General features: G+C 39.5%; 2 protein-coding genes across 6 annotated transcripts in view; one reads left to right on the top strand and one right to left on the bottom strand.

Annotated features, from left to right (window-relative positions):
* daam2 (dishevelled associated activator of morphogenesis 2) overlaps positions 1-3819 on the top strand; it is a 120401-nt gene extending 116582 nt beyond the window's left edge. For all 5 annotated transcript variants that reach the window (XM_076106937.1, XM_076106940.1, XM_076106936.1 and 2 more), the window contains one exon: positions 1-3819. This exon is cut by the window's left edge and continues 499 nt beyond it. The gene's annotated coding sequence lies outside the window, so the exon portion shown is untranslated.
* An 8686-nt stretch (positions 3820-12505) lies between these two features.
* On the bottom strand, positions 12506-13529 carry LOC142966293 (T-cell-specific guanine nucleotide triphosphate-binding protein 2-like). The gene is given in 3 exon segments (XM_076106980.1): positions 12506-12572; positions 12574-12692; positions 12993-13529. Coding segments are annotated over 3 exon segments (723 nt in total).
* Between the last annotated feature and the right edge of the window lie 6630 nt (positions 13530-20159).

The raw sequence follows: 20159 nt of genomic DNA, 5'->3' as shown, positions 1-20159 counted from the left end.
TGGATGGATGAACAGACCACTGTGACACATCACCCCATATCTTTTCACCATATCCTCTTAACACTGTGCTCAAGCTTCCAACCCTGTTTTCCCCTCACAAACCTCTCACTCTTCCTCTGTGAGGTCCTCGAGGCTGGAGCTGGAGCTGGAGCAGTCCTACCTGGCTCTAAAACACATAGGACTCCGGGATCAGCCCGTCACACTGTACATAGACTTGAGGCCAAGCAAATGGATTGGATGAAGGGCTTTCGGCAGATTCCAACTGAAAAGAGAAGGTGGGAAGAGTGGAAGTAGTCCCTACCATCCACGGTCATGGTTGCTTCCAGTGTCCCACAGAAAAGACACTTCTCAGCCCAGTATCAACAGGTATTCATGAATTGCCTTTACTGGAAAAAAGGGATGTGCAGTCGGCAAATCCCAGAATGCTTTGTAGGCTTCTGAAAGAGAGAGGAAGGGTACATGCTTCGTCCCGACGGCCACACAGCATTCCCAGAAATACCCCGGGCTGCAGTTTTTCAGAGGATACAACTCGTCTCAAGGAAAACCAACTCCTCATTTTGATCCACCTGACAAAGTGATGACTGTGCCACAAAGGGTCGAGCCTCGCATCCACCCGTCAATGGTTTCCACACCGCTCTGGCATTAAACCAGTGCCAAAGCAAAGAGAGGACAAATGTATTAATACGAAAACATATTGCAATTAGGCGTTGATATATATTTATATTTAGATGCAGACAAGCTAATTGCAAAGATTTAGTTTTTTTTTTTTTTTTTTTTTATGTTTTCATGGCATTTGGGGGGTTTTGTACACGCAATGCATTATTTGTCGGTGTTGCAAGTTCACATCGGTGTTGAAGAGAATTTATATACATTTTGCGTATATACAACAGAAAAAACAATAACTGCTTGTCCTTTTCACACCTGTACGTTTTGTTTGCACTGTAGCTTTTCTGACCAACTTCACACTCCTCGAGCCGACCACGTGGACCCTGCAGCAGCAGCCAAAGGGAAGCTGTACAGCGGTTCTCATTGGGCCTCTAGTGGTTACCTGCAGGGTCCAATCCACTGGTGCTAAAACACGCCTGGCTCAAGGCAGAGCCACCGGCCTAGTTAAGGGTTTCTCAAGTTAAACTAGTGCTTGATCCAGGCTCATCGTACGGTGCTCCTGTGTGTTTTTTTACTCCGGTTGGCATGGTAACACATCGGACTACACCACAGGATGAGTCTTTTATTGCAAAGTGAGGCCACAACAAAGCACTTAGAGATTGAAATTCAGTGGGAGCCTCAGAGAGCGTCATAGAAAACAATCCTTACTTCCATCTTTCCTTCCAGCTTCTCTAGACCCCGTTACTATGTGCAACCTGTCGCCAACCAAGGTCACTTTTCCTTTTGAAATATTCAATGTAGTATGTTTATTTTAATTTTTTAATTTATATATGCATGTCTAGAGCCTTAGCAGAAGGCTGACAAAGGCTGCGGTGTAAAGTATGTGCTCGCCCTCAACAACATTTCGATGGTTTCCTTGAAGACGGACATGCAGTACAGGGTAGCTCACGACACAGAGGGGGCTCTAATCTGGGCTCCGCTGTGGTGGGAGCCACTCCTGGTCCATCCTTAGGGAGACGAGGAAGCATCATGGGGCATCGAGTGAAAGTGTGGATGGGTTAAAAAAACAAGAACGTCTTCAGGAAAGCAGGTAGAGGCCAACCACACGCACATGAAGTTTGTATGAAATATCCTGTGATCATCCAGTTTGTTGTTAGAAAAGCCATTTTTAGTCAGTCCATCTGCATTGCCTGGTTACTTTAGTACAGCATAGTACAGCAACACGTGTGAGCTCGCCAGCAACACGGTAGGAAGAGGAGACTTTTCAGAGCAAATTAAGAACTGGACACATCCTCTGTTTAATCTTCCTGTTGTGCATGTTTTAGCTAAGGCTTCGTGTTTTGGCGTTCGCCCTCACCAACATGGGTTTGAGTTTGAAATCACCTCATCCCCTTCCTTCAGTTTGTAAGGGAGGAGTGAAGTGGTTGTTCTCACAGTCACAGATCAACACCGAGGAGTTAAATTAGAGACACGTTCCCTCTGCACGTGGCTCAATGAGCGCTCGGTGGGTTTACAGCAGTGTTGCAAAACACAAGAAAAAGACATTTCCGGTGTTGGATTACTCATCGTCATTTTATATTTAATTTCCAGTGTTTCCGAACAGATAAACCCGTCACTCAACACCCACTACTGTATGTGATTACTGCAGTGGTGATGTCTCTCCCAGTTTGTCTTTATTCCCTCCATCTTTTTTCTGTTTTCACACATGTACCATTCCTTTTTATCATGTTTTCAGTCTGGCTCTCCCAAAAGAAAACTGCAGTGTTCGCAAGTGATATGCAGGTTGGAATTAGACTATCTGGCGCCATCTTGTGGCTTCAGACAGTCACAATGTGACTCTCGACCCCCAACAGGTTTACCTCATTGTGATCAGAGAGGGTTGACCTTCTACCTGTACAGAGAAAATTCTTTTTTGCCTAAACCGTTAATTAATCCACAATGGGTCACTTCACAGAGGAACCTCATCCTATACCTGGGGTGTAGTCCTTTCATTTGTCCTCAAACGGAAGCAGAGAGAAGCTGAAGTGAGGTTGAAGAGACAACGTGACACTTTAGAGATTAAACCAAATCTATTCAAACTCCCACACAGCCCTGAGGGGGAAATGACGTATGATTGCCTATTCTTTAACCAGCATCTCATGTATATTTGAGCTATTGGATTTCCTAACCTCCTCTTGTCGTTCCAAATAATCAGAGTTAGCGTACGAGACTTTGGCAGAGCATTTAAAACTCTTAATCCAGAGCTTTGACCCCGTATTGTAGTGCAGACTATTTACTGAGGGGCGTTGAGACAGTCAGTATTATCACACGTTTAGATTGTTACATGTTTGGATGTTTATTTCGGCCATTGACTGGCTGATTGCGGAGTGTACAGGGGGAAATCAGAGGAATGAAATTAATAGCTTGTTCAATGCACTTTTATTATGGGACTTTTCCGGCACCATTGCGAGGGTTTCGACCCCCCCTCTAGAAATGAGATGGGTGCAACGAAACGAGTGGTGCAAAAAAAAAAAACATGGTGTGAAGAAGAAAGAGGGAAAACATGATGGATGGCAAAGGTGGGATTGGTGGGGACATGGACACAAAGAGGAGATTCTCCTGTCCTCACCCGTCTGAGTCACCTGCTTCGTGTGTAGAAAGACAAAACGGGGGAAGGGGGGGATTTTTATCCGCCACATTTCTGTCACATCATGCACTTGCCGTGGACCTGCACGCCTGAAGAATTGTGCAGAACTTGTGATGTGTTGACTTGCAATACGGAACACACCTGTTGCACCACAATTTGTACTGCCTGAGAGAAGTTGCACCCGGTTTCAGAGGCTGTGTGAGTGCGAGGAGTCGGTATTTTTACGGTTGGAAAAAAAAGTATCCTCCACCGAAAAGATGTACAGTTGGATAAAAAAAAGACGCATTTTGTACACCATTCTTGATGTTTGAGATAAGATTAAAAAGAAAAAAAACAATGATTCAAACATTGAGGAATGTTCCATTTTCCTGTAAATTGTACCTCTATTTATTTGCCTTATTTAGTTTGCTATATTTTGTACGTACACACAGCATTATATTAAAAAATATGAATAACTAAACTGTGGTCCGTGTGTGATGGATAGTTGGAGACTGTTTTTTTCATTTCTATAACTTTATTTTAGTTTTGTATTTTTTTTTTCTCACCCTGTCTTTTGTAGGGTTACAATAAACTGTTGTCCCTTACAACTGCTGGTGTTGTTTTCTTCTGAATCATTTATTGATATGGTCATAGCTATAGCATACAGTATATACTATTAGCCAATCAGTCTTCCAACGACGGAAATTGTTCTGTATAATGCAAAGTCATTTGTTGAGAAAAAAACAACATTCTGCTGGTTTCACTAGTTTCATATCTTTTATTGACTGAACGCTTAACTGCATATACAAAACTAAAAATAGATTAATTATAATAAAAATGTAATTAGCATCTTCAGTTTAGATCTATATATTCACAATGCATGTGCACCAAAAGCATATAGACTATATAGATACAGGCGTCATCACTTTTTTTTCAACATTTTAGAGCATTCATGATCCATCTGCACTATGTTTTTCCATGTTATTAATATCAGAGATATTTCCTTTGAGTGACGTTGTAGTTCATCGCTGTCACCACTGGAGGACAGTGAACACATAGTCAGTGTTGGCTGAGAGCTTTTCAAATGAAACAATGAAAAAAGAACAGCGGTGTTTCTAATATTCTGTCCTTCACTGTGTAAATAGCATGACGCGGTGCGGATACTGATAACCGATAATCTATATTAAGCTGCCCATTTAGCTTTAGTTTGGCTCTTCAGACACCTATGGGTGATGTCACGGAGACTACAGTAATGCTTTATACCAGGGGTTTCAAAGTCAAGGCCCGTGGGCCGAATCCGGCGCGCCACGTCATTTTATGTGGCCCACGAATCCGCCAGCAAAAAAAAAATATGCCCGTAGTTGAAATTATGAGACAGAAAGTCAAAATGATGATAGAAAGTCAAAATAATGAGATACTTAAACACAGTCATAGAAGCAGCTCTTTGGCTGGTTACTGTACACTTGAAATGGAAATGTATTGTGAGTACATTGAAGACTACTTTAAACGTGGCTTTACAACACATGAAACACTTCACGTGGGATTATGCAAACGCACCCTTGAAAGGATTTTAAAACCTCTTGAGCTCGGGCCCTATTTGTAGGCCTCTGCTCGAAAATGACATACCCATACTAAAGTGACCACAGTTCTGTAACTACAAGGTCTATTTTAATAATTTTTGATGCTATAATCAGATCACAACACTTCTGAGGTTGTTCAGTGGGTAATATTGTGTATATGTTGCTGGTTAATATAGTAAATGAAGACATTACACAGCTCAAATTGAAAATATTCAGGTTCGCCTGAAGAAAAAGCACTTTCATTGATATTATGTTTTTGAAATAATGCAGCTGGCTCCCTAAAACTCTCCCAAATCATAGCACAACCTATGTATGTATGGTCAGTCGTCGTAGAATAACGTTTGGCTGGGATAAAGTGAAGAATAAGAGGCTTTAGTACAGAGAGGTCATGCGAGGTCATCATTTTCGAACCAGCTGTTGCAGCTCTTACATTGTACTTTTATATACTATATAACTATATATTTCACTTTTTTATCACTCATATTATTCAATACATCCAAATACAGCTGTTAGGAATCATTTTGAGATTCCTAACATCATCAGAGCCTGTTTCTGGCTGTCATCTATAGGATTTTCTCAGTTCCTGTGTGTGTATGGGGCTGTAGCTCAGCCTATCATCAGTCGATTTCAGTCAATGAGCCCGCCTTCGACGCGTCAGAGTCTCAGGAAGGCGTGTGTCGAATTTGGTGTTGATTGACAGAAGTTTCAGCCAGTAAAGTTGCAAGAAGTGCCGCGTCTCCCCACGCGGAAATTTACTCTCAGAAGTCTGACCGCTCACCCATGGTGGATTGACCGCTCTTATTCTGGAAACAGCTTGGAAGTAAACAGGGTGCAGTTGGCAACAATGATTCCAGCTTTGAAACTGATAATCTGCGACGTTATTCCACTCATTTTTCATAAAACCGGACCAAAAACCCACGATTTGTTTCGGCGGAGGGCAGTGCGATGGTACCTTTGTCCACTCACAGCTTTCTACTGCTTCCACGGGGAGAAAAACCGAAAGTATTTATGCGTTCGGCCACGAGTGCTAATGCTATAAAATGCATTGCAATGCTAGGTAGCCGCTAGCTTCCGGGTACAAATATTGATTTGCCGTACTCATAATGGCGATTTATGCCCAGGATTTCATGCTTTTATGACACGTTTTCTAGATGCTTATATTAGTAGTCTATAGTTGTGTTTGGAGTGTGTAAAAAGTGACTTCTATGATAGTGTTGCCCATACGTTGCTGTTTAATCCGGTAAAACAACTGGACAAATCCACAATACTGGCGAACAATAAGGCTATTTTTTCGAACAATATTTTCAGGGGTGCTGAGCCCGAGAGCCCCCGAATTCGGGGGCGTCGTGTGCAAGAGGTTTTAAACTTTGTACAAAGTTATTATAATAACTTGTTTGATATTTGTCTTTGCTATTTTCTTTAAAAGTTTTATCTTTGATAGAGTAATGTGGGTTTCTTAACCCTAAATTAAAAGGATTTAAGTTATAATAACAGAAATGTGCTTAAATATATTTTTACATTTATATAACTGCATGTACAATATTTTTACACTTGAATAAACAATAATCAAATGAAGAGACAGTTATTTACCAATATGTTAGGAGTAGTTACATTTACACAGTCTTACATTTACAACCAGCCCTTTGAGGGCGACCGTGATGCTGATGTGGCCCAGAGTGAAGATGAGTTTGAGACCCTTGCTTTATACAGTCTATAAAATAAACAATAAAAAATAATGATTGAAATTAATAGTCTGGCGGAGGACCCTGTCCGGGAGGTCTTTAACTCCCACCTCCGGAAGAACTTCTCACACATCCCGAGGGAGGTTGGGGACACGGAATCCGAGTGGACCATGTTCAAAGCCTCTATTGTGGACGCGGCCGCTAGGAGCTGTGGCCGGAAGGTCATTGGTGCCTGTCGTGGCGGCAACCCGAGAACCCGGTGGTGGACACCGGAGGTGAGGGAAGCCGTCAAGCTGAAGAAGGAGACCTTCAAGGCCTGGTTGGCCCAGGGGTCTCCTGAAGCAGCTGACAGGTACCGGCAGGTCAGAAGGGCTGCAGCTGCGGTGGTCGTGAATGCTAAAACTCGGGCATGGGAGGAGTTCGGGGAGGCCATGGAGAAGGACTTTCGGTTGGCCTCAAGGAGGTTCTGGCAAACCATCCGACGGCTCAGGAAGGGAAAGCAGGGCTTACCCCAGGCTGTTCTCAGCAGGGGGGGGGAACTGCTAACCCGGACGGAGGACATCGTCAGGCGGTGGAAAGAGCACTTTGAGGAACTCCTAAACCCGACAGACACCAGACACAACAATGTAGACGAGCTGAAGGCCCCTATCAAAGCAACCTGGGCTTCCATAACACCTCAACAATGCCACAGGCTCATCGCCTCCATGCCACGCCGCATTGATGCAGTAATTCATGCAAAAGGAGCCTCGACTAAGTATTGAGTGCATACTGTATACTGTACATGGACATACTTTTCAGTAGGCCAACATTTCTGTATTAAAAATCCTTTTTTAAATTGGTCTTATGTAATATTCTAATTTTCTGAGATACTGAATTTTGGGTTTTCATTAGCTGTAAGCCATAATCATCAAAATTAAAAGAAACGCTTGAAATATATCACCTTGTGTGTAATGAATCTATATAATATATGAGTTTCACTCTTTGAATGGAATTACTGAAATAAATTAACTTTTCGATGATATTCTAATTTATTGAGATGCACCTGTATGTATGGCATACCACTATGATGATGAGGCCTGTATAAATGATTCACCCCCACCTTTGAAATCATAAATCTGCTCCAGCTTTAAGTATTTACTTGAACTTCACCACACCCTCACTGGACAACTCGACCTCTTCGGCCCCTTCCATGGACTCCTTTTGACTTCTGGAAAAGAAAGAGAAGTCTGTTTTGTGTAATGGAAGCACCAGCAAGTGTCCACAGCAGACCAGGCCCTCTGCTGGTAAATTATAGTTGTTGGAATGCTGTTAAGCATTCCAACTATTGTTATCCTAATCTTTATTGTTGGAATGCTGTTAAGCATTCCAACTATTGTTATCCTAATCTTTATTGTTGGAATGCTGTTAAGCATTCCAACTATTGTTCTTCAAATCTTTATTGTTGGAATGCTGTTAAGCATTCCAACAAACATTTGTGTTTTGCCACTGTGTCCACAATCTTCACTCTTCATGCATAATTTCTGCATAATTTCTGGATGTAGAAGTAGCTAATCTTGTCCTTGTTGTAGACAAATGACTGTGGAATCCCACAGATTTACACATTTGGCACAGAAGCCTGTAATTGAGAGGAAAACCAACTTTCTGCTCCATAGAGACCAATGTTAAATTTTGCTTCAAAAACATCTTCCACAGAACACGGTACCCCATTTCTAGATCGCCAGTTCAGCCACATTTTTTACACTACAGACACAATTTTTACAGGATCTGTTCTTCAACTCATCCTTCCTCTCATTTATTAATATCGGAGCAATAGGAGCTACGGTTATGGGAGTTTTGAGGATTTGTTTGAGAGGTGTTTCCCTGTTTAATCTCCATGAAAAGGCTGCAAGGACACAGGTGTTTCTGATCAAGCTCATTAGTGATGTTGATAAACACACAGACTCACATACACACACACTCCTCTCTCTCTCTCTCTCTCTCTCTCTCTCTCTCTCTCTCTGTATGTCTCTCTCCCTCTATCTCTGTATGTCTCTCTCTCTCTGTGTGTCTCTCATACAGTCATTCAGGTCTTAGAGATTTTAAGAGGACTCCCCCCCCACACCCCATTTTAAAGTAAAGGCCCCACAAAATTAATTCTAACTGAAATGCTTGTGATGAAGCCTGTCATTTAATAACCCGTTTGTGTTAATCTAACAATATGAGTCCATCTCCTCTCCCCTTCTCCCCCCCACACCCCATTTCAAAATAAAAGCCCCACAGAGTGAAATATAACTGAAATGCTTGTGATGAAGCCTGTCATTTAATAATCTCTGTTTATGTGTCAAACATTATCATTGTCTCCTCCCCCCCCCACCCAGCCCCACCCTTTCAAAATAAAAGCCCCATGGATTAACTGTATGTAAACATTAACCTCAAAATTAGGCTTTTTGTTGAAATAATGAATGCTCTTACTAATACTGCGACAACTACTACTGCTGCTAATATTTATAGTATTACTACTACTGCTGCTACTCCAACTTTTGCTGTTGCTACTATTACTAGTGCTATTACTGCTACCATCAATATTATTATTACCACTACTGCTATTACAACTGCTACTACTGCTATTCATGCTACTACCAGTACAAATACTACTACAGCTATTCGTAGGACTGCTACTAATACTACTGCTATTATTGCTACTTCAAATACTGCCATTACTATTACTACTTCTACTACTGTTATATTAAATACTACGACCACTACTACAGCTATTACTACTACTACTTCTCCTACTTCTTCTAAATGCTAATACTTCTACTACTAATGATACTTCTACTACAACTACAACTTCTACTATTACAAATATCACTACTGCTACTACTTATTATAATGCTACTAATACTTCTACTACTAATAATACTTATACTACAACTACAACTTCTAGTACTACTACTACAAATATCACTACTGCTGACATTTTTTAAGCCACAGAAACCATTCGAATATCAAAATGTTCAGCTCTTTCAGGAGAGGGGTGATATGACTTTTAATATTTGTAATCTTTAAATTCTTTGAATTATTAAGCTTTTTGCAATTTTCTTTTGAATGGGATCTCTATGGAGAAAATCTTCAAATCCTGTTAAACTTCTTCAACTTTCAAAGCCTTCTTCTTCCTCATAATTTCAGCTACAGACACCATAGTTAGACATTTCAACTAGAAGGGTTTTCAGCAGTGCAGTTTAAATGCTTTCGGGCTTCAACATTTTTAAGACGGGTAGTCTCCCATTTCTTAATTTTCAGCTTTCAGCATTCCAACGCATTTTCAGCAGGAAATGCATTTTCTAGTTCTGCTTAACTCTCATAAGCGTCACCAAAAGTGTGAATACTAATTAGAGCTGGTTGAGATGATAATGTTTAAGATATTTAGGTGCACTTTGCATGTTAACCAACAGAGAGAAGCAGAATACTAACTAACTATACTACATAGTGTGTCAAAAGTGATTCAAATGTCTATGTGGAGCAGTGGTCCAATTACGCAATTTTATTTGTCATAAATCACACATCGGTTCCACAGATGTGTGATTTATTGGAGCTGAGGTTTTGAAACGTGTTTTATTGTCCCAGTTAAAATGAGTCTGGTGAGCAAGCGTACTGTTCGGACCGTCGGCCTCCTCCTTCATCTCCTTCACCTCACTGATACACTCCGCTTCTCCTCGCCAGTTGGGTGGGTTTTCAAACAATGCCAGGTGGTGTTCCTGTGCAGGCTGGTTCCTCCACAATCTGATGCTTAAACTAGATGTGCAGTTAATGTTGTTTTTTATACTACAATTGGGAAGGTTAAGTTGTAATGTACTTTTTTGCTGTAAGAAGTTTGTCAATACAGATATTTCCACACAACGCAGTAAATGAAACACCCAAAGAGTCCACTTCGATTGAGATTTATTTATAGACAACAAAGACGGCACAAACAGTGCAGGTTTTATCTAAATGGAAAATATAGACATCATACACTAAATGTAATACATAGGGAGAAAGTATCTGACAAACTTATAATATAACACAATGCTAACTTAACATAAATAACTCAAGTATCAAGGTACTGCAAACATAAGTGTACTAAGAGCAAGGAAAATCACATTTTTACTCAGACCCAATTGTTGCCAGAACTCATTCCCCTATATATGCTCTGATCCAGGCCACTCCTACTTCCTGCTCCTCATCAGACTAACACAAGATATGTAATATCTGTCACAAATATGTGATGTCCAAATATGTGATGTCCAAATATGTGATGTCCGCATGTTGTTCAGCATTAAAACCACGGGTGGTTCTTGCCACTACTGTATAACAAACGATGTCTGTCACATTAAAATGTTGATGAGGTTTGAATCAGGTTTTTTGCAAAGTAGAGGGAACCAGTGTATTCTTCCGTAAGATGCAATGACAGTCAACAGCCCAGTCCTTTGTGGATAGAATAATAACTTATATCCGCGAGAACAAACATTTAATAATTATTCAAACCAACGTACCTTTTCACTGAGGCTGTCATTTAAAAAAATGTAATGATAATGTAGGGACCGCATATGTCCACTAGATAGCGAAAGACAAGGATTTTCTGTTTGTACAAACTTCTGGTACTCAACATCATGGAAAAACTGGGTTTCCTATTATTACAAAATCACAAATTTCAGCTCATTACAATACACATTTTATTCAATCACTCAAAAGACCCAATTTCATTCAGATGCAAATAAACATTTAGACAGTAAGCGTCAGAATTTGTGATTTGTTTGGTTAAATGTGCGACACGGTTAGAAAACTATGATTTGTATGCAGTACTTTTACTACAGCAGTGGCGGCTGGTCAATAGAGGGCGCTAGGGCGCCGCTCCACCTTGAGCCACAACAAATAAAATAAAATAAATAATGATAATAATAAACTATACAAATTGTCAATATTTGTGTTTTTGAAATATGGAATAACCCAGTAATATGTGTAAACTATTAGTATATCTGCGGTAAATATATGCCTTTCCTGCACGTCTTCTCCGCGTGTCTACACGTACTGCGCGTGTGTGCACGTCTCAGTTGGCGAAACTGCCCAAAAGAGGCGGGTCTATGAAGCAGTTTAGCGAATTGCTGATTATAAGATATAAATGTGTGACATACAATTTAGCCAATCAGCGTCCTCAAATAGAGTCAGCTTGGCCCAAGATGCGCGTTCCCGTCCGGACTAGTCTCTACAGGCCAGCGCCAGCGCGAGCACTGCTCCTCCAAGCCACGTTTGAGAGGAGAACTTTGGCGGAGAAACTGCAGGCCAAAGAGCTGATCCCAGATCAGCCTGACCTCACAATCAGACAGCAGACTAGTGGGAAAGGGAAGCAGTACATGCAAAGCTTCTGTACTAGCTTTGCATGTACCAGACAGGTTTGGCTAGCTGAATGACGTCATGCTAATAACTTAGTTAGCTTTTTAAAACAACGGGGACAGTTACGGGAGTGAGGGACATGAAGCACCTGCTGAGAAATGGATATTTATAAATAAATAATTATATATATGTGTGTGTGTGTGTGTGTGTGTGTGTGTGTGTGTGTGTTTTATATTATAGTGAATATTATTATATGATATATATCCAGCTGTACGAAGGATCATATAAATGTTTGACGAAAGTGCACATTAGATTTGTGAGTTTATCACACAGAATATTATTATATGATATACATATTATATTATACTGAATTGCCTGTGAGGGTGACAAATAAGATGTCCTGACGTGTTTGTCAAAGTGTTATTTACTGCTTTTTTTCATGTTGGAATAAATATTAAATATTTAACTGCAAAGTAGTTATGCGTGTTTGATACCTTAATTTGTTTGCATTAAATCATTCCGGGATGTTTGCTGAAATTGATTGGATGTGGCACAGCCCTACCTAGAACATGTTCCACCAGCCACCACTACAGTAATATTACAGTGCACTCACAAACATAATTCAGAAGCTCATTTGCATTGTACACTAACGGTTTTAAATGTGCCATATTCCCATTCACATATCAGACTGAGGTGTTCAAAGCCTCTTTCTTCTTGCTGATGATCCCAAGACTGACATCGGGCATAGCCAACAGCATCTCTCTTGTGTGCAGGAAGTTCTTTCCTCAGGGTCTCCTCCAACAGATGGAAATCATGCAGGTGGAGCTCAACGCTGGAGACCAGGAAGACTTGTTGACCATGTAACACCATGTTAGTTCAGACAAAGAGAATAGTTTATTTCAGATGATGATATAATAAAATTAGAGAAAGCCCCAGCAACCCTCTCCAGGCACAACACAAAGACAGGTATCTTTTTTTTTAGATCTGAGGAGATGAGCAGTCAGGCCAACAGACCCTCATTAGTGGCTCTGCCAGTACCACACGACTCAATTTGCAACCTGTTAGCTCTCCTTAGTTCTTCTCTGCCCTTTAAATTAGGCAGTGTCTGCTTGTGTTGCATATGCCTTAAAGTTTTAGGCATTTGTGATCTTCCGCTTTAACCTCAGACATACCTTGAATGCAGTTTCCCCTGATTTTGTTAAGAGTCCTTTCTTTGTTGAACGCTGACCCCTGACGTCTTTCTTCGTCACGTACGTTATGGTCAATCTTTGAGCGAACAAAGTAGAACTTTTCCCCCATTCTTTAAATCTCTTTAGCGAACTTCGCATCATTTTCTCTGAAGCGAGTGTCTGAGATGATGATGAAGGAGTCAAACCTTTTGAATTCAACAAGCTCCAGGTACTTGTCAGCTGGAAAGTTGGTGGTGCCAATACCAGGAAGATCCCATAATATAACATTCTAATGGTTTGGATGGGGGTATGGTATAACCTTTGAGGTGATTTCTACAATACCAGTGGGGGCAGCTCCCTCATCCCCGTCAGCTAAGCCTCTAAAGACATTAACAAAGGTGGATTTACCAGAGCCGGACTCTCCTGTAATGCCAATATTTACTGGAATATCATTCTGCTGATCCAAATAAATCTGGATCTCGGCAGGTCCACTGGTTTGCAGAACTTTTTTAATTTCTTCTTCAAATCTATTAGCCATAGCTCTCCTTGAAAAATAAAGAAATTCAGAAATCATTGTACTATTTTGTTTTGGGGAATTGCAGAACATATACACTCACCCTAATCTAATCAAGCACAAAAAAGTAATTATAATATTATTATAATACACAAAATTAAATGTATTTATTCTAAATGAAAAACATTCCCTCAAATCACTATGGCTATTGCCATAGTGATTTCCTTGCAGACTACAATCACAAGTAGGACAGTGCAAAGTGTGTTACATAGGACAAAGCTGATAAGCAAAGAGAAGTCACCAATTTTGACTGAATGTTGAACAAATCTAACTTTAACAGTCTTATTAAACAATACATAGTAATAAACAATAAAGTGCATTGTGTAACTGTTAATATACGTCTTACCGTATGAGGTACTTGAGCGTTGCTACTCAGCAAGAAAGTTCAACTTCTTTTTGTTCACTGTTGCACAGCTTCAGTTTTCAAGTGATCCGCCCTCTAAACATGAAAACGCCTTGCTGTGTATGACTCTCATATCACCAGGTTTACAAGAAACACGGAGAGGTTGGGGTCTGTTTATTATAGAGCTGCACCCTCTGATAATTGCAATTTATAGGTTTATAGCTCACAAAAAAGGAACTGATTGCTGGGAGAAGGCTGGTTATGATATTGATCAGGGACGAAGTACATTAGTGTATTTATTCAAATGCTTATCAGGTTAGCTTTGGTTGATAGAAAGTCACTGCAGAAACTTGCGCAAATGTGACTTCAAGTGATCCAAAAGCTGCCATGACTTGCAGATGAAGATGAAAATCAAAAGTAAACAGAAGAGGAGTAATACAAAATAACCTAATAAAAGTTAACACCACCACTGCAAAACTGCAACAAAATAGGATAATTAAATGTGGACTCTTAAATATCAGATCTCTGTCATCTATTAAATGATTTAATATCAGATAATCATATTGATTTATTTTGTCTTAATGAAACCTGGCTGTGTAATGAAGAATATGTCAGCCTAAATTAATCAACTCTTCCAAGTCATACACTGTAATGAATTGCTGTAGATTTACAGTGGATTTTCAAAGGTATCTTACAGTATTTAATATTAATAATAATAATAACTTTATTTGTATAGCACATTTAAAAACAGAGTTCACAAAGTGCTTTGACAGACAAGGCAATGTTTAATATACAATGTCATTTTTATATAGTATACGTCACTGTATATTTATTAATCTCTCCTCGCAAACAATACTGTGATACTTTTCATGACATTTTTATTACATACTATACTATGACATTTGTATCCATATGTGACATTATGACATTCTAATCTACACTAAGACATTTTTTTATCACTTATTTCATGATAAACTATATTTTCATGATATTTTTATGACATACAATTTGACATTTTCTATGATATAGAATTTTCTATTTATTTTCTGAAATGTTTAAGTCAAACTACACTATGACATTTCTTATTTCATTTTATAGCATACCTATGATATTTTTATGACTTTTTTTGAAATATACTTTTACTTTACTATATTTGTTATGGCGTTTTATTGCATATAATATTATATATTGTATATATACTATACATTTTTATTGCATTTCTATGGCATACCATTACTTTTATGACACATTAAACCATTCTATTTTTTATGACATACAACATAATTTTTTTCTTATGGGATAGTACAAAGATATTTTAATGACATTTTTATGTCATACAATAATATGAATTTGTATGACAAACTATTCTATATTTTCTATAAAATGGTTTATAATCTTTTTTTACGATGTTTTAATGGTGTAGTACTTTATATTTTTTGAAATTTATATTTGTCTTTTTTGGCATACTATAGTTTTATATTTCTATGACATTTTTATGACAAACTATACCATGACTTTTTTTCATAACATACTATACTATTACTTTTATGGCACACTAAACTATGATATCTTTAAACACATTTTTATGGCATACTATACATTGACATTTTTTATGACTTTTATGACATACTATACTAACATTTTGTTCAGGTCCACCTCTCTTCACTTGATGTCCTTGTCTCCATCCAGCCTGCTGCTCCTCCCCCCACCTTGTGTCTTTTCTCTGAGAACCAACACAGAAAACAAATGAGCTCCTTAAATGGGCTGCAATGCCAGCTTCAGGTATTCTGACGTTCTGGACATCAGAGATAATATGATAAGATATTCTCTGGAAGTGTAAATCACATTGATTCACTGAGGCCGCATATCTAAAAGTGTATGACAAATAAAAGCACGTCTTTAAAAACTCACAATTAATGTAAAACCACACAATAATAAAATAAAGAATTGCATAATGTTATTGAATAAAATGACAATAAAAAGACACGCAGGATTTAACAAAGTCAGTCATCAGAATTGACCACTATTCCATAAATTCAGGAAATTATTGCATTCATTTTGGTCAAATTCCCTTTCCAGTTTTAAGGTTGTTAATGCAGCATTGTGGCAGGTGAACCACTAGAGGGCACCATACTAGAGACAGACTGCACTCCAACCGGCTTCACCTGGAGGGTGTTTCATAAAGCAGCACTGTTGAGGATCAGGTTGTTGTCAGTACAGCACACTGCTAAGTGCTGGACTGCCTCCTTGTAGGCCGACTCGTCGCTGTCTATAACCTTCCGATTAGGTTTTGAGGTGTTTACGGCAATATCACATCAATTCAGCTACTTTTGCCTCTGAGAGACAACGGTCATTTGCATGGCTGCAAAACATTGTAAACAAATGGCTGATGCTGTGGTTTGTCTGGAGAGGACAGTCTCACTGCAGTAGCTAGAGAGAGGATCTGTTCATGTACTGTCCACTAAACCAACACAGAACAACCGGTGCGTCTTGACGTGGTCTGAGCAGGTGGGTGGCCCCACTACGTTGCCAGATGATCCAGGGTAGATTTGCTGAGCAAAGCCCTTGTTTTATGTTCACATGAAATCACATTCATTGTGATTTATCAAAATATTAAAAACTAATTTAAAAACTGTATGAAAAAAGTGATTCTGTACACGCTTGGAACTGGAAGTATAGAATAAAAAAAAAAAGAAAACATAAAATGTGAACAGATGACAATAAAAGCTGTGCCAAAAAAAATGCCACAGCACCACTATTAGTGTCATAAAACACTGCTCTTCATCTTCCCACTGACGAGATGTAGCTGCAGTGACCATTACCACAATGTCCACTTTTAAACTCGCCCACTGAAGTGAAACTGTGCAAATAACTGAGTTAAACCCACTGCTGCCCTTATAACTGTGGCCCTGTGTCATTGTTCTTTCAGTGATTAACACACATTAACATACATGGAGAAGTAATGTGAACAGAAGAGCAGAACATGTAACTCTGCCCATCAGTGTCTCTCTCTGTTGGCCGTCTATCCTTCACATTGTTGTGTATTTGTGGGCGTGGGTGTGTGTGTGTTGGTGTGTGGGGGTGGCTGCTGGCTTTTTTTGTTGTCTGTTTGTGTGTGTGTGTGTGTGTGTGTGTGTGTGTGTGTGTGTGTGTTGTTCTGTGTGGGTGCTAGCTGTTTGTATGCACTGCATATGTGTGAAGAGAGGAGAAAGGAGCTGCTGAATCTCACCAGAATCTAACGCACACACACACACTTACACACACACACTCCCGCACACACACACACACACACACACAAACACAGGAATATAAAGTGGAAGGCATCAGAATTCAAGGTTGTATCTCAGGCTGCACGGTAAAAAGCCATACATATTGTACGTTTATAATCTGGTTTCTTATCACTGTCAACAACAATATTCCCAAATGATAATAATAATAATAATAACCAGCAGTATTTACTGGCACCTACTTGTGCACCTAAAAAAAATCCTGAAATTTGCAATGCTGACATAGGATAAAGAAATGAGCATGTAGGAGTGGTTAATATGAGCCCTCAAATAAATATTTCATATGCACAAATGAACAAAACATCATTCAACAATATTATTAACATTTCAACTAATTCTAAAGGTGCAACAGTATTCAGAGCATTAATAGAGCAGCAAACAGTATATTTACATATTACCGATGTAAATATATAATGGAGGGATGTCTACCTGAGCACAGAGGGAACTGTACCTCTGTGTGTGTTGTAATCGAAGTTTATTCTGTACTTTGATGACATAGGGTTTTACTGAAAACATCCATCCATGGAGTAACAAGCGTTTTTCAAACAAAAACTATAGTAAGACAGGTTCCACAGCTAAATCTTCCCTAGAGCAGCTGCAATAGACCCAACACATTCACTTTCTGCATTTGACATGAATTATATTCAGAGTGCAACAAGAGAGCTCTGCAGCATGCAGGTTAGTAGCTGGTGGGGGGATAGCAAGAGAGGAAGTCACTAAATAAATAGGCCCTTTGTTACATGTGGGACAAACAAAATCCAGGACCATTAGCACAGTGATATCCTTTACCTTTCATTCCTCAAATATGGCATGACAAAGGCAGCAACAAAAGATGAAAATAGGAGGACTTTTAATGTTTGCCAGTCGTTCTGAGCTGGAGCAGACCGGCTACATCTTTGCCATGAAAATGACTCTCCTTTTTTCTCTGTCAAGGCTGCAGAAGAGAGAGTGAGAGAGAAACAGATATAGGTGGGCAGAGTGGGACACCAGCACTAGGATGAAGAGGAAGAAAAGATCAGGAGGTGCCGATTATATAAGACCAGCACAGATATCATGGTAAAGACCTGAGAGGGAGCGGGAGCTATTTTAAACCTTGAGCTCGGAGAAAGAAACAGTGTGGGCTGATATGTTGGCCATCACAGAAAGCTGTGCTTCTATGTGTGTGTGTGTGTGTGTGTGTGTGTGTGTGTGTGTGTGTGTCAAGCGTGTGTTCCCCTCCCTGCAGAAACCTGGCAGATAACGGACCGGGACTTTAAAGACATGTTAGGTAATGCCAACTGGGGCTTTTTTATCACAGCAAACCACTTCCAAATTTGTTACCTGCAGCATTCCAAAAAATCTTGGATGCTGCTTCAGGATTTTGCAGAAAAAGGACAGTGCTGAACAAATCCAGACTAAATCGCCCAGGGTTAGGGTGACATGTACAGTATGGTGAGTGGATGTGTGTGATGTTGGTAAAGAAATAATACAGAAGATAGAAATTCCCCTCTGCAGGGATTTAGACAAGGAACCAACTCAAATATATCTGCTATTTCTTCAAGACTGACAACAGTACTATTGCCCCAAACTTTTGAATTTACTTAAAATAAAGTGTGTTTTTTTTAAATATTTGATCCAACATTTGTAAAATTTAAATATGCATTACATTTCTTTTTTGGCCACTTGGAGCAAGCAACAAGCACAATAACATTATCTACACATCTTAATAACATCTTGCCCTCAGTTCAGACTGGAGTGGGTATATTTGCTCAAAAGATTCATGTTTGGTCTCGTAGTGGCGTTTCACATTGGCGCTTTTAATAATGGCCACGGTATCTGAACACATGAGACAGAGTGGTTTTGTAGCACAAGCAGGAAAAATGAACAAATAAGAGTCCGTCCATTTTTTGGTAAAAGCTCTGTTTTCGTGGTCCACTTTTCACTTTTTAGAGTACGCTGTGTGAATCTGATTCTCCGACTCACTCTGCTCTTTCTCTCTCCCCATCTCTCCCCTGTCTGTGTGTAGATCTCACTCGGCTCACGATGCATTTCAGAATAGAGATATTCGATTGGCTGAGCAGACTGGCTACATCTGAGATGATTTACAATGCATGTAATTGGTCGGTGTATTTCCTGGACTGCTGACCGAGTGCCCTAAAGGCTAGAAAAGTTGTGCAGGTTAAAATAGAAGCGATCCGCCAAAATGTATAATTCTCAATTATCCATCAGTTCTAAGTCCGGGTCCGGATAGGAGAGCGTCTGGGTCCGGATAAGTGTATGTGGGGCTCGAGTCTTCTGCAGCTAAATGTCCCACTACCACTATCCACACAGCTGACTCAAAACAATGAGCTAAAATGGGCTAAAAGCCAGAGCAGAGCTGAGGGGAATTCCATTCCTGACAGATCAGGGATGTCACTCCCCTTTCACATAAAATATAGTAATTTAATCCATTGTTCATATACAAATATCGATTTGTTTTTAAGTGCCTAATTACACCAACCCAAATATTTGTGGGCAATTTTTTTATATTAAATTTGAAGTACAGGTTGTGCATTTCTATCTCCCTTCATGCATATAAACACTAATTTTGGATATTTACATCATAACTCAATTGCTGCACATCACTTGGTACAGAAAGCACAAACCAGTAAAACAAAACAGCTGTGCAATAAAGATACCAAGTTTAATCAAAAGGAAGTCCTTAGTTTAACGACTTAATTTGACTAAACGAAAGGGGGAATTAATGATACACATGAACCGTAATTATATACGTGTCTGCTGAATACAGAACAGCACAGGTTCATGAATGTCTCAGAAGAAAATGAGCATACAAATACCATCTGAGACTGCACTCTCAGTGCATGGTGCATGGTAGTTTACTGTATGTTGGTTGATTTTACATCCTGCATCATAATATACTGTTTCAATGCTTCTCCTTGTCCATAAACCACACGTAAATGAAGTGTGGGTTGAGACTAAATGAGG

The sequence above is a fragment of the Anarhichas minor genome, unplaced genomic scaffold (assembly GCF_050575085.1).
Source record: "Anarhichas minor isolate MPS153535 unplaced genomic scaffold, ASM5057508v1 ptg000037l, whole genome shotgun sequence".
Taxonomy (NCBI): domain Eukaryota; kingdom Metazoa; phylum Chordata; class Actinopteri; order Perciformes; family Anarhichadidae; genus Anarhichas; species Anarhichas minor.
Note: the sequence above shows the minus strand (reverse complement) of the source record. Positions and strands in the feature narration are given on the sequence as shown.